Source organism: Erinaceus europaeus, chromosome X, assembly GCF_950295315.1.
Source record: "Erinaceus europaeus chromosome X, mEriEur2.1, whole genome shotgun sequence".
NCBI classification, from domain to species: domain Eukaryota; kingdom Metazoa; phylum Chordata; class Mammalia; order Eulipotyphla; family Erinaceidae; genus Erinaceus; species Erinaceus europaeus.
In genome coordinates, this window is record NC_080185.1 from 16,917,511 (window position 1) to 16,932,831 (window position 15,321).

Consider the following 15,321-nt stretch of genomic DNA (forward strand, 5'->3'; position numbering starts at 1 on the left):
AAGAAAAAAAGGAAAAATGACAGCTAGGAGCAGTGAATTCATAGTGCTAGCACCTTCCCCCAACTATAACCCTGTTGTGTGGGGGGGAGTTTGAGTCACAAAGAAAAAGAACAGGGATCAGGGAGATAATGCCAGTGGTAGAGTATAAGACTTGTATACCTGACACCACAGAGGTCCCAGGTTCAACCCCCAGCAACTACTGTATGCCACAGCAGTGCTCTGGTGTGTCTCTTTAAGTAAATATTGTTTTAATTAAAATTCTTTTTTATTTTCTGTAACTTTATTTTTTTAGAACATATGGGGTAGAGAGAAATGAGAGGGACAGAGACAGAGAAACACCTGTGGAACTGCTTCATCGCTTAGGAAGCTTTCCCCCTGCAGGTGGGGATGAGAGACTTGAGCTTGGGTCCTTCGACATGACAAGACTTGCACTTAACCATGTGCATCACCACCCAGCCCCATTGAAAATTCTTTTAAAACAGAAGAAAAAAAAATGTAGCCCTCTATTTCATCTCTTCTAACATCTGTAGGACTAAGGCAACTGTTTTCTTTTAAATATTTATTTATTTAATGATTTACAAGATTCTCATCTTATACATATGATGCTAGAGATCAAACTCGGGACGTCATGCTTGAAGTTCAACACTCTGGCCACTGGGTCACCTCTTGGGTTGCTAAAGCAATCACTTTCAGTACCTTTAGCTGTTTCTTCTAGTATTTACTTCTGTATCTTTCCCTTTTTGTATGTGAGGGAACAAAGCACTGCTCCACCAGTTACAATATATTCTCATTATCGCTATTGTTGTCATTTTCTTGTTCTTATGTGGTGCTGGGAATAGAACCTCACCTATGCAAGATAAGACACTCTACCACAGAGAAAACTCCCCCAGCCCTGATCTTTTATTGCCCTCTGATTATGGCTATGTCAGTGCCTTTAACTTGGAAACCAAGTCACATTTTAACATTACTCATTAACTTTCCTGAGTAACTTTCAGGTTTTCTTAGTGTTAAAAACTACCAGGCTGGGGTGAGTGGGTGTGTGGGTGAGGGAGGGCTTTATCTACAGATCTGATCTACCGAGTTTACAGTTATACTTTTCCCAGATTTGGGAGCTACTGTCTTCCCTAATCTAACTTTCTGGTCCTATTCCCAACTCCGACACCATGTCCCCAGACAATATCTTTTTTTAAAAACAATTATTTATTTATCTATTAAGATTTTATTTATTTATTTATTTATTTATTTATTTATTTATTTAAAAGATAGGAATAGAGAGAAAGAACCAGACATCACTCTGGCACATGCACTGCCAGGGATCGAGCTCAGGACCTCATGCTTGAAAGTCCAAAGCTTTATCACTGCATCACATCCCAGACCACCCCAGACAGTATCTTTAGCTCACCTGCATGTTACCTGTCAAGCTCAGGCAAAATTAGTAAAGTCATGGGCCCCTTAGAGTATACCTAAAATAGACTTCCTGGCTTTTTACAAAGTGAAGACACAAAATCTCATATGCTCTATTCTTACATTTACATTCCTGATTATTAAACAATGTATTCTGTTTTATATCTTAACTTTTCAGCCACCAAGTTGCAGATGCCAATCTGATGTTCCTGGGCAGACGACCTCACCAGTGTGTCCTGGAACCCCACCTCTCCAGAGCCCCACCCCACTAGGGAAAGATAGCAACAGGCTGGGAGTATGGATCGACCTGCCAACACCCATGTTCAGCGGGGAAGCAATTACAGAAGCCAGACCTTCCACCTTCTGCATCCCATAATGACCCTGGGTCCATGCTCCCAGGGGGATAAAGAACAGGAAAGCTTCCAGTAGAGTGGATGAGATGCACAACTCTGATGGTAGGAATTGTGTGGAATTGTACCCCTCTTTTCCTAAGGTCTTGGTGATCATTATGAAATCAACAAAAAATAAAGCTTTATATATACTTAAAAGTAAGCAGTGGGGAGAATGTATCTTCTCTCTCTCTCTCTCTCTCTCTCTCTCAGCTTGATTTCTGGGTAGGCTAGCAGCCATCTTCCAGAAGACCCCCTCAATCCCCCTATACAGTCCATACCAGCTATTCCCAAATGCTCCTTTCTCTCCACACAGTCTAGTCTCTTCCCACCTTGACTTGATGACCAACTCCTGACCCCCTTCACCAAGATCAAATCCCAGCTATAAGAAGAAAGAAATTGTGCCCACATGAAAGTGTGATGGAATTTGAAGGATTATGTTTCTATCCTATTTTGAGAACTCCACTGGTGGAGATGAAGACCCTTAAGTAGATGGATCAAGATGGCCATGGAATATAATCAAGACCCTGGAAGACAATGAGAATAGAGATACAACGGGGAAACTGTAGCTATAAAATCATCCCCTGAAAAGGCCACGGAAGAGACAACATTATCGACATAATGAAGACATTATCGACAACAGAACTGCCCTCTGAGTATCTCCTGTGCACTTTAAGTCAAATTAAAGAGTCTTCCCCCAATTAAAAAAAAAAAGTAAGCAGTAGGTGATTTGATCTAACCTGTCTTTCAAAGATTTCTGTGTTTGCAGCTTGGAAAATGTCACAGGGAGGGCCCCTAGCTAGGAAGATATGGGTGAAACTGGTCTTAAATATATCTCTGCTAGTCCAGCGGTAGCACAGCAGGTTAAATGCAGGTGTCGCAAAGTGCAAGGACTGACATAAGAATCCCGGTTCGAGCCCCAGGCTCCCCACCTGCAGGGGAGTCGCCTCACAAGTGGTGAAGCAGGTCTACAGGTGTCTGTCTTTCTCTCTCCCTCTCTGTCTTTTGCTCCTCTCTCCATTTCTCTCTGTCCTATCCAACAACGATGACATCAATAACTAATGTCCTCCCTCTGAGTGTAAACATTCCAGTTAGTCAAGATGGCAAGAAGAATAAAAGATTGCTTCCAGAGGATTCCATTCCTGTCTGAAGAGAACCGAGGCTTCTGTTGCAGTCAGCTGAGACACCACAAGGCCCTTGTTAAAGACCACGGGTTCTGACAGTTTGGGCAGGAGGAAGTTTGTGTTTTTTGCAGTTCTGTTTATGGATCTGGCCAAATGAAAATGCTGCCTGATGGTCTGCTTTTCATAGTCATTGACAACAGCTTTCTACAACACCTGAGCTTTCTTTGGAAGCTGTGACGAGGTACTGAAAAGAACAAAAATAATTAAAAAAAAAAAAAGCCTCACAAAAGAAAGGAAAGGAACTCTCAATGCTGTAAGAGGAGCTCTAATTTGCAGGTTGAGCTTAGCTATGTAAAAAACAAAAAGGAGGGGCCAGGCGGTGGTGCACCTGGTTAAGTTCACAAGTTCACACACTACAATGTGCAAGGGCCCAGGTTCAAGTCCCTGGCCCCCAGTTGCAGGGGCAAAGCTTCACGAGTGGTGAAGCAGAGTTGCAGTTCTCTCTCTCTCTCTCTCTCTCTCTCTCTCTCTCTCTCTCCATCTTCCCTTCCCCTCTCAATTTCTCTCTGCCTTTATCCAATAATAATAAAAATAAATAAGTAAAAGAGAAAGGGGGGAGAACACCTTGCAGCACTTTTCTACTTTGTTGGGTGTTTTCAAATTGGTGTGGAATTGTATTTTTTTCAGCCAAGCAGATTAGTCTGGACCCATGAGCATGGGTGTCATGATGAACTAAATCAGGAGGGTGCAGAGATAGTGACATAACAACAGATGAAAATATGTCGAGTGATGCAATAATCCCTTGGGAAATCCTGAGAGCCCTGCTTTTTTAAGCTGGGCAGCTTGGCAATAGCATGTGAGATATAATATGCAATGGTGTGTGAGAGAATACTGCAAATTTTTTCCAGTTCTCTCCTTCTTTTAAGTAGGTCCATTCAAATCTTTAAGTAGAATACCACCCTCTGTTCTCTTTTTTCTTTCTTTTACCATTTGTTCAATGCAATTGTGAATGGAAAGGTAGTAGTCATTATTTACCAGTAAGCACTTGCATCCCCAGATATCTAAATGCAATTCCTATTACCTGTCTTACTGATAAAGATCTACTTTCTAGATAAGAATTCTGTTTACCACCCCCCTTCTAGAATGAATGACAACACTGACCTCTTCCACTTCCAAATGCCAGTATTTAGGACAGAGGCTGGGACATAATATGTGTTCATATGAGTGAATTAATACAAGTCAGAAAGTGGAGCATTTCTATTGAGAAACTAATGTTTGCAACAGCAGAAAACAAACCCACAGGTCCATTTTGTTAATAAAACAAAGCAGCCTAATACCTGATCAAAACACAGTTAACAGAAATATTTTTTAAACTTATTAATTTTGTTTGGTAGAACAGAGAGAAATTGAGAGGGAGGGGAAGAGATAAAGAGGGAGAGAGAGAGACAGAGATACACCTGCAGCCCTGCTTCACTACTTGTGAAGCTTTCCCTGAGGGTGGGACTGGGGGCTTGAACCTGGGACCTTGTGCATGGTAATATGTGCATTTAACCAGGTGCACCACCACCCAGCTCCCCAGAAATCTTTAAAATCATTCAGCAAACAGAAGAAACATGAACCAACATAAGGAACAGTACTGGGGGAAAGAATTGATAACATGAGTTTGGTTTATTTTACTGCTTTGCAATGAGGACAAGTTCTGGGAACATACCTTCCATCTCTGGCACCTACCTGCACTGGGCTGCAGATGGGCTTCTCTCTGCTCAGAGACTCAGGCTCAAACTTCCTAAGGTGTGGCTGCAAAGCCTTGTGTGTGTGTGTGTGTGTGTGGGGGGTATAAGGGCTCTTTTGTGGTGCTCCTGACCGCACATTCTGGGTGTCTGTCAAAATCATGGGTCCTTTTATTTACCTCTTCCTGCACATTCTCACTGACCTGTCTCTGCACCTAGGCATTGGCCCCTGGGTTCTTTCTGTCAGATTTTTAAAGTGTTCTCGGAGCTCCCAGGTCCAAGGGAATCCCTTGAGTTTCCAGAGAGCTTCCCAGATCCTCCCATCCCCAAGATGTAATACAACTCTATTTTCCACTGATAGCATTTCTTTCTTTCTTTTTTGAAATAAATCACTTTATTCAGATTAACTCATAAACAATAACATCACAAAAAGCTGGATGAAGGAAGCTACATGAGCATGTTCCAGCCCCAAACTTAGTACCATCTCAGTGAACTGAGAAAAGATACTTCCTCCCATTGCCAGCCTGAAGCAAAGTGATTATTAATGATCTACAATAGGTTAAACTTTGCATTTCACTTATTTTATTTTCATGCTAAATTAATGTGGTGATGAGAGGTGATTTTTTCATGCCTTCAATTTGAACATCTTGATTAGGACAACCCATTTGCAAACCTGCATTGCTTCAGCACCTCGCTGAAACCCTCACAAAGCCTCAGGTCACCCTGATTCTGGGCGCACTCGAGAAATTGCTTCATCTCATTGAGGCATAGCCCAAACTACTGCTGCTGCTGCTGCACCGGTTGGGCTCCCTGAGGCTCCTGGTAAGTGATGTTGGGCCTGGCCTAGTGGGCTTAGCACTGCTCCCTCCACTGAAGCCCCCAGTGGCCTATGGTGTGCCCCACGGCGGAGCCCACAGCCACACCGGCTGCAGTGCTTGCCATCTGGGCCATGAGGCCGGGCTGCCAGAGAGCGGTGGCTGGCTAACCGAAGGCGGCTGGTGGAGCCACAGCTGCGGGCTGAGCTGCTGGCGCAAGGGGACAGCCCTCCTCTGTGGTGCCCAGCTGGCTGGAGGGGCCATGCGGGAGGTGCGGCTTCGGTTTCCACGTGGCATCTCGATGGCTCTGTGGGTCGGGATCCACAAGTGCATAACTCCCACTGATCGCATTTCACTAGTAGCCATAACTACTAGTGAAACCAACAGGTGGTTTTCTCTATGATGTGTGTGCGTATGTATATGTGTGTGTGAAGGTCTCTTAAAAAATCGCGTGTCCAGAGAGTCGGGCGGTAGTTTAGCGGGTTACGCTAACGTGGCGCAAAGCACAAGGACCGGTGTAAGGATCCCGGTTCAAGCCCCCGGCTCCCCACCTGCAGGGGGGTCGCTTCACAGGCGGTAAAGCAGGTCTGCAGGTGTTTATCTTTCTCTCCCCCTCTCTATCTTCCCCTCCTCTCTCCATTTCTCTCTGTCCTATCCAACAACGACGACAACAATAATAACTACAACAATAAAAAAAACAAGGGCAACAAAAGAGAATCAATATTTAAAAAAAAAATCGCGCGTCCAGCCTCTGGTACTGGGGCCAAAGGCAAAGCCCGTTGGGGGGTTGTTGAACTAGATTGAAACACCCAGAAAAGTAATTTGTGTGCCTTCATGACCCGAGGGAAGGCCAAGGAGTAGCTAGCAGAAGTCTGTACTCAGCTCTAGAAGGGCAGAGGCATAAGGCTCGGAGTGGACATGCCCTTGGATTTCTGTCTTGACTTAGTTCTCTACTTTTTAAAAATCATCTTTATTTATTGGATAGTGACAGCCAGAAATCGAGAGGAACGGGGCGATAGAGACGCATGTAACACTGCTTTGCCGCTTGGAAAGTTTTCTCACTGCAGGTGGTAATGGGTGCTCAAACCTGGATCTTTGTGCATTGTAACAATATGTGCTCAACCAGGTGCATCACCACCCGGCCCCAGTTGTCTACTTTTTATAGGAGAAGCAAGAAGAGTTCTTTTTTCCGCAACAGCTTCAAAGCCCTGAAAGCGCCAAGCAGGTGGAGTGAGGGGGGTGGGGATGCAGTGATGCCTAGCTCAAACTTGAGGCTGGAATTTGGAGACTTCCGCCCATTCGACCCCCTTTAAACTAGGTGGAGAGGGCATCCGGTTTCCTGGGAGTGGTGGTGCTGCTGGTGGTGGGGGGATGATCACAGTTTTCGCCTTTTTTATAAGGCGCTCAATCTGGGCTCTGCCTCGTCTCTCTTTAGCATATTTCCTCGCCATCCTGGAGTCCATGGGACGTACAAGGATGGCCTTCTCAGACGGTTGGCGCCTGGCGCTGTTCCTGCAATGCGCTGAGCAAACCAGTTGCGGGCGAGTGGGGGAGCTCCCAGCCCGCTGTATATGAGCCTAGGGGACCCGAGGGAACTACAACTCCCAGAGTGCCCTGGGAACGGTGCGAGGGAGGGGCCGGCGAAGGGTGTGTGTGTGTGTGGGGGAGGGACAGGGAAATCCCGCCCTGCTGTGCAGCAGCGCCACAAAGCCTGACTTTTCCTAGCCCAGAGAGAAAGTGCAAGTAAGAAGGCTTAAGTGGGGAGGCAGGAGCGAGGCAGCGCAGACGAGGGAAAGGCGCGTAGGTGGAAGCCGCGCGAGTGAGCCCGCGCCTTTCCAGCAGCCAAAAGGGCGGCTTTCGTAACCGGTGTCTCCCCTCCCCCTAAAGGTCCCCCGGCGCTCGCGCAGAGGGGTTCTAGGATCCCCGGCCCATTCTCACTCGGCGTTCAGAGCCCGGCCCCTCCCCGCCCGGGCGCCCAGCGGGGAACCTTGCGTCGGGACGGGTCAGCGGGGAAGTCCCGTGGCTCCCTGGTCCCAAGAGCTGGGCGGCGCAGGGGGCGAGGACTAGTGTCCGGGCTAGGGGTGAGATGAGGCGTGGGTGGCCGGGGGGGACTGTAGCGAAGTGGCCCCCCTTTCCGGCGGGAAGAGCCTAGCGCTCTCCGGCCCCCGCGCGCCCCTCCCCCCGCGCGCCCCTCCCCCCGCGCGCCCCTCCCCCCCGCGCGCCCCCCAGCGGCCCCTCCCACGCGGCCCCTCCCGCGCCAGCCAGTCGGACTCTACAGGCGGCAGCGGCCGCTCAGGGGCCAGATAAGACAACGCCGCGGGGCCGTCGCCCCCGGGACGGGCGGGCGAGCGCCAGGGGGCGGTTCGGGGCGGTCCGGGAGGCGGGGCCGGGGCGGAGGAAAGAGCACGCAGGAGCACCGGCTGCCGGGCGGCGGGGCGGCCGGTGGCTGGGCAGCCAGCCTCGCCGTCCGCTTCGCGCCGCCGACCCCGCGTCGCAGTGTTTCGTGGACGGCGCCTCCGGCAGACGGCCCCGAGGAGCCGAGCGCTTCTGGCAGGCGGTTCTGGCCGCGATGTTCCGCCGCAGCTTCAACCGCTTCGTAAGTACCTTCGCCGCGGCCCCGCGCCGGCCGCCCGGTCACCTCACCGGCCGGTGCCGGGAGAACAATTGTCTGAGGCGCTTGGGCGCCCCTCAGGGAGAGCTACCCCCGCGCCCCAGTTTTCCCTTGGAACCGAAACACGATCCCCCCCACCCCACTCCTCTGGCGGGGCCGGGCACGCGGAGCCCCCTTTCCGCCTCAGACCCCCGAGCTGCCTGCCTGGAGACGATGACTCCGGCGCCCGAGCCCACGGGGCGCCCCGGGGCTGGATACCGGGAACCGCTTGGGCTGCGGGACCGACCGCCAAGTCCCCTGGGGTGGCCGGTTAGTGGAAGATGGCGTTTGATTCTCGGAGAGCTGGCTTCCTTTTGTTTCCTTTGCCACGAGCACATGGAGGGAGACCTAGATCTGTCACCGGGGCGTCCCCCCCCCAAATATAAGACACAGGGCATTGGAGTGTTGGGTGGGGGGTGCAGCGAAGGCCAGGGCTAGGTTCAGGTTGGCTCCGGACAAACTTTGCTGCCGCAGCCCGAGCTGCTCCTAGTAGAGAGGGCGGTCGCGGAGCCGGGGCGCTGGGCGGCGGGCGGAGGGGACGCCAGGCACGGAGCCCCCAAACCTTTACCCCCGCCGCCCCGATCGCCGATCGCCCGCTGCCAAGCCCCCAACACAAAGAATTTCGTCGCCGTGGGACTTTGACCGAGGGAAAGGCGATTTCTGATTACCGTCTTCTTTCTTTTCTTTTTTCCTTCCCTTCCTTCCTCCCTCCTCTCCTTCCCCCGGAGTAACCTGTTTACTCTTAGAAGGGTCCGTGAATAACGGAGCCTAGTGGGGATCATTTACTTCCAATGCTGCTACTTGGAGCAACTTCCTTAATTTCTAGATGAGGCGGCGGGAATCGCTTTTTTTTTTTTTTTAAACTCCCTTCATTCCTGGCAGTGATGAGAGGCTCCTTCTGTACGTTTTCGATTTTTTTTTTTTTTTTTGGTCCCTAGTGTCAGGGAAAATGGGGCTCTGCCTTCTCTTTTTGCCCCCGCCGCCGGCCAGCAGGCGATGTGTATTGGAGAAGTTGGCGATTGTGTTCTTTTCTGGTGATTTTTTTTTTTCCTTTTCCCCTTACTAGTGTGCTGGCATTTTTTTTTTTTTTTCACCTGTTAAGTAGATCTGCTCTCTACCACCCGCATTTGAAACTTTCCCAGACACGTTGTGGCTACAGGAAACCATTGTGCAGAGCCCCCTTTAAGGTCGTAATAATAGTAAATTGATGCTTCTCAAGATTTCTTTCCTCCCCCAGAAGTGTGTCTTAGGGGAACTGGGGCAGGATTACCTGTGGCACAGAGCTGTAGAGTTTGTCCTGATCTAGGATCATGAAATCTGTAGGCATTGCTCAAGCAAGTGACTCTGATTATTTTCTCACATTTAGTCGGGGGGAGTAAGAGAGGATTGTGCTGAACAGTTCTCTGTCACACCGATTATTGATTATTGAGACCTTGGAGAGTTATTTACTTCGAGTACCCCCCCCCCAAAAAAAAAAAAAGCTTGACGGAACTGACCACCAGATTTAGGTAAACGATGGTCTTCCTATGGTGTGTTTTCTGTTGGAAACAAGCGAACTCTGCTTCATATTGAATTCATTAGTTTAGAATTGGGATGTTAACACAACCATTCTTTGTTTTTTTTTTTTTTTTTTTCCTTCTCATCTCTTTCTTTCCTTCTTTCTTTCTCTCGTTCTTTCTTTTCCCTAGTAAGGGTTTTAGCATTGAAAACTAGACTAGTCAAGCTCTGGTCTGCAAACCCTCTTGGGTTTTCCCCTGCACAGTATCCCACTCAAGTAATTAGGCGGTGCTGGCTGGCTGGGGCAGTCAGGGCTTGCAGTAGAATTTGCAGCAGTTGTTGAGGTGCCAGCCTGCAGGTTTGAGGCTCTCTTTGCCTCCCCGACCATGATCTCTGCAGACAGTCCCTATCACTGACGCCAACATGGGCTTTTGACCTGATTTTTTTTCTCCCTGGAATCTCCAACTACTCACATTCTCCTGTGCAGCCATGTCTATGGTAAGTCTTAGAATTTCTAACCGGTGCAGTAAGCTGGAAGCTTCTCAGGCCTAGGGCGAGGGATTGATTCATCTGCAAACCACTGGGCTGAATGTGAGACACGCTGTAGGATTTTCATCTGCCTTAGATGAGTAAGCCCACATGGATGGCATCCCCATCTTTTGCTTGGTGGGGGTTGAGGGACACGCACATTTAAATCACTAGAAGGCTGCATTGAAAGCTGTCACTGGGATTTTGAGGCTTGCAACAGCCTGGCAGATGCAGTCCTAGCTGTAGACTCCCTTTTGGTTGCGCTTACATTTTCGAAATGGGGTTATGAATTTCTGTCAATGTTGACTGTGTTTTGAAATTGGCCTTATGAAATGGATGACAGGGATGCAGGTTTTAGGTGGTGGTCACTGAAATCTGGGCACTGCACGTTAGGAGTGGGCTTTGCGTTTTTAGGCCTGGCCGGAGAAGTATCTTTTAGCAGCAGATCATCTGTGGCTCACTCTTCTTGATTGCTGAATTTTCTTAAAAACAAAACAAACAAAAAAGAAATCATTCATTTCCTCAGGTTCTCCCATTTCTGGCTAAGAGAAATAGTAACTCACTGTTTTTGTTTTTTTTTTTTTCTCTCTTTCTTTCTTTTTTAGACATGGCCATTATTATGACTTTACTTTTTGACAGTTCCAAGGTAGAAATGGGTGGATTTGGTGCAGGGTTTGAAGATTTGGGCATGAAGGGGGTGGTGTCTTATGACTGAAGAGCCGGATGTCTCCCATTATAATAAAAGCACTCCCTGTTCCCAATCAGCATCTCCATTCTTCATGACTAGAATAAATAAATAATAGTAGCTTTGTCTATGTGATTTATTTCTTTTAAAGACATGTTTACTGGAAGTCTGAACTAGCCAAGACTCAAAGGTCAGGGTCTTTTTTTATGTTGGTCTTGTCTTTACTCTTACAGACTTCCTAGTGATTACAGTCATATATTCCCATGGCTTTTAAGGTGTAATGGGTTTAAACAACTCACATACCCACTTTGACTTGATTAATTATTTCATGCTGAAAGATCCAAAAGAAGATGTTCCTTGATAAAAGTCAAGTTAGCCAGGTAGGTACTGTCAATCTAGCTTTGCCAGTAAGCTCTGTTTAATAGATACGACTTTCTAGACGATTGACACATGAAACCTTAAACTGTGAGTGTGAAATGTTGGGGAATTTTTCTTTCATTCTGGAAGGTCTCAAACTGTTTAGGTTCCATGAAGCGTGCAACATATAGTAATAACATCACACAGAAAGTGCCGAATCAGTCATAGAGGCCCAGAAATGGAAAGAAATTATGCTGCATCAGGTACAAGGGAAATTCAAAATAAGATAAGTATTTAAAAAGAAGAGTTAATTAATTAAGAGTTAATTAAATAATTAAATTAAGAGTTAATTAAATTAAAAGAAGAGTTAATTAAATATATATATAATTTTACTCTAAACCTAATGCAAAGCAAGTTCAGTGAAGCACTATCTGGAAGTTATTAATAATCTGGGTCATTGCTTTCTCCCCCCCCCCCCCCAAGCAAGAATTCGTTTCTTCTTTGAATTATCAAGGTAATTAAAGTCCGTTCCCCCCCCCCCCCCCCCCCCCCGCTGAAGCAAGAATTCGTTTCTTCTTTGAATTATCAAGGTAATTAAAGTCCCCCCCCCCCCGCTGAAGCAAGAATTCGTTTCTTCTTTGAATTATCAAGGTAATTAAAGTCCCCCCCCCGTTTCACTTTTATTAAAAAAACTTGGCCTGATGTTGCTGAGCATGGAAAATATATCGATGGACTTATTACGTTGAGGAATTCATCAAATATGTGCATTGCAATACTGTTGTTTTTGGTTTTTTTGCATTTACAGAAGCCTCATAGATCTGTTTGTGCAGCTTGACTCCTACCAGGTAGTTCTTGGCTAGACTGTTGAACTTGACCCTACTAAAAAAATCTTTTAGGAAAAAAAAAAGGCATATCTATATCTGTCTATCTCATAGGGGATTGTGGTTCCTTTAAACTTGCTTGGCACACTAGGTTGATCCCGAGTGGGGCAAGAATTAATCCCTAATTCTCCAGGGCATCCATTGTGTGGAATAAATTAACTTCTCTCTTCTGCATGTGTCTGCATGTGTCTAGAGAGGAGCAACTCCAGTTAAGAAAGGCGGTGGAGTACAAGCTTCCGGGGGCGGGCAGGGAGAGCTGAGCTGGCTCAGTGCCTGGTGCATAGTAGGTGATAGATTAAGGCTTGCTTGGATGAATGAACAGCCTTGGTGTAACTCACATAAATAACGACTTTTACTTATAGACCGAGATACTTCGAGTGAGTTCTTCCCATGAAGAGTGTTTTAAGAATTAGGAGTTCTGGTTAATTGGGTGTGATACTGTAATTTATCATAAGAAACGCATGAGGGCGGGGGTCCAGCTCTTACTCTAAGCTGCTTCTGACCAGCTGCTCTGAACTGTTTGATATAGATGTTATAACCCCCTATACCCTTTTAGATTCCCATTCACTGGCTAGAGTGGCTCAGCAAATAAAAAAAAAAAAACTATTCACTTAGTAAAGGAACCAAATTACTAGAAAGGAATATAGCTAGCTCAAGAACAGGAAGACGGAAGATCTGCATGGACAACGAATGGAGAAGAGGCTAGAGACCTGGTGGTGGCGCACCTGGTTGAGCACACAGTGCACGAGGACCTGGGTTCGAGTCCTCAGTCCCCACCTGCAGAGGGAAAGCTTTGTGAGTGGTGAAGCAGTGCTGCAGGTCTCTCTTTCTCTCTCTCTCTCTCTCTCTCTCTCCCTCCCTCCCTCTCTCCCCTCTTCTCTCTCGCTTTCTCTCCCCCTCCCCCTTTCTATCACCCTCTTCCCTCTTGATTTCTGACTGTCTCTATCCAATAAATAAGTAAATAAATAAAGATAATAATTTTTTAAAATAATCTGTTTTGGGGCCAGGCAGTGGTGCACCTGGTTGAGTGCACACATTACAGAGACAGAAATTGAGAGGGGAAGCGGAGGGAGAGAGACAGAGAGACACCCGCAGCCCTGCTTCACCACACCTGAAGCTTTCCCCCTGCAGGTGGGGACCAGGGGCTTGAACCTGGGTGCTTGTGCACCCAGGATATGGGGGCCATTGGAAGCTTCTTTCTTTCTTTCTTTCTTTCTTTCTTTCTTTCTTTCTTTCTTTCTTTCTTTCTTTCTTTGTATTCCCTTTTGTTGCCCTTATTGTTTTATTACTATTGTTATTGCTGTCGTCCTTGTTGGATAGTACAGAGAGAAATGGAGAGAGGAGGGGAAGGCAGAGAGGGAAGAGAAAAACAGACACCTGCAGACCTGCTTCACCGCCTGTGAAATGACCCCCTGCAGGCCACTTGTGCTTAACCCGCTGCGTTACTGCCTGACTCCTCCTCTCTCTCTTTTTATGGAAGAGCCTTGGTGTTTGTAGGCTTCTTTCTTTTTAATTTTTTAAAAATTTTATTATTTATTATTTATTTATTTATTTAGACCAGAACACTGGTCAGCTCTGACTTATGGTGGTGCTGAGGGGATTGAACCTGGGACTTTGGAGCCTCAGGCATGAGAGTCTTTTTGCATAACCATTATGCTGTGTACTCCCCCCCCACACCCGGAAGCTCTTTTCTGTGGCTGGTTAGTTAGAAGCACATAACCTGAGGCTTCTGCTGGTCTCTCTGGGTTGACAGTCTCCGAGTTGGCTTGAGTTTTAGGACCCCTCACTGGTGTCTGAGGGGAAACACACATACACGTTCCATGGAATTTGGTGGTCAGAACCTGAATATTGGGGTACCTCATCTGGTGGTAACTAGTTTTCTAGGTATTAGAATTAATATGTCTAAGGCTAAAAAGCTGTACTGACCATAGTGTCAGTTCTGTCTTAGAGGATCACATTTTATAGCCTTACAAAAAAGCATTATTTCATACCCAGATTTCCACTGACCATCCACACTCAGTTTTGGTCTCTGGTAGGCTCTGGGGATACATTGATGAGCCCCACAGAGTCCTTTCCATCATATTTGTCATTTACCTGCGTGGCTATAGATATAGAGGACCCAGTGAGTGCGTTGTATCTGGCATTGGTGCCATACTGTGAAGCTTTTTTTTTTTTAATTTTTAAAATATTTATTTTCTTTGGTTGCCCTTGTTTTATTATTGTAGTTATTGTTGTTGTTGGATAGGACAGAGAGAAATGGAGAGAGGAGGGGAAGACAGAGAGGGGTAGAGAAAGACAGACACCTGCAGACCTGCTTTACCGCTTGTGAAGCAATTCCCCTGCAGGTGGGGAGCCGGGAGCTCTAACCAGGATCCTTAGCCGGTCCTTGTGCTTTTCACCACCTGTGATTAACCCACTGCGCTACCTACCGCCCGACTCCCTGTGAAGCTTGTTTTTTATGCATGGTTATTCTTACATGCTCACCTGTAATTGGTCGTCCTACCAAACAAGCTAGTGTGTAATCCATTCTTTTCTGGCTATTTGGATTTCTGGTACAAAGGAATTTGTTGTGTTTCATGCGGCCTATGCACTGCTCTTTTGCAAATGGATGCTGATCTGCTCCTGTGTAGGGTGGGGAATCTATTTAGGAATGAGTCCCTATTAGTTGAACTAAATATTATGAACTTCCTTATTAAGTAGGCTGGAAAGAGGTTTTGCCTCCTCCCCACCACAACAGCCTCTTACCGATTGAGGAACATAAAACTAATGCCTGTTTTTTTAAAAATTTTTTATTATCTTTATTTACTGGATAGAGTTAGCCAGAGATAGAGAAGGGTGGGGAAGATAGAGAGGGAGAGAGACAAAGAGACACCTGCAGACCTGCTTCACTGCTCATGAAGCTCTCCCCCTGCAGGAGGGGACCAAGGGCTGGAACCAAGGTCCTTGCACACTGTAATATGTGTGCTTAACCAGGTGCACCACCGTCTGGCCCCCAATGTCTGTTTTTTTAAATTTGTTTTATTATTGCATTTTTGATTAAATTTTTATTTATGTATTACTGGATAGAGACAGAGAGAGATTGAGAGAGGAGGAGGAGATAGAGAGAGATGGAGAGATACCTGTAGCTCTGCTTCACCACTCGTGCAGCTTTCACCCTGCAAGTGGGGACCAGGAGCTTGAACCTGGGTCATTGTGTACTGTGATGTGTGTGCCTAACCAGGTGTGCCACTGCCTGACCCTCTATTGTTTTTATTTATTGGC

The 15,321-nt window shown here is 46.9% G+C and overlaps 1 protein-coding gene and 1 pseudogene across 1 annotated transcript in view; one reads left to right on the forward strand and one right to left on the reverse strand.

Annotated features, from left to right (window-relative positions):
* Nucleotides 1–5,014: 5,014 nt before the first annotated feature.
* On the reverse strand, nt 5,015–5,794 carry LOC103118071 (coiled-coil-helix-coiled-coil-helix domain-containing protein 2-like; annotated as a pseudogene).
* A 1,144-nt stretch (nt 5,795–6,938) lies between these two features.
* The window catches only part of LOC132535919 (potassium/sodium hyperpolarization-activated cyclic nucleotide-gated channel 2-like), a 123,317-nt gene continuing 114,934 nt past the window's right edge, over nt 6,939–15,321 (forward strand). Inside the window, exons 1-2 of the mRNA XM_060183479.1 lie at nt 6,939–7,007; nt 7,615–8,058. Coding sequence (XP_060039462.1) covers nt 6,939–7,007; nt 7,615–8,058 — 513 coding nt within the window. The remainder of the gene's footprint in view (nt 7,008–7,614; nt 8,059–15,321) is intronic.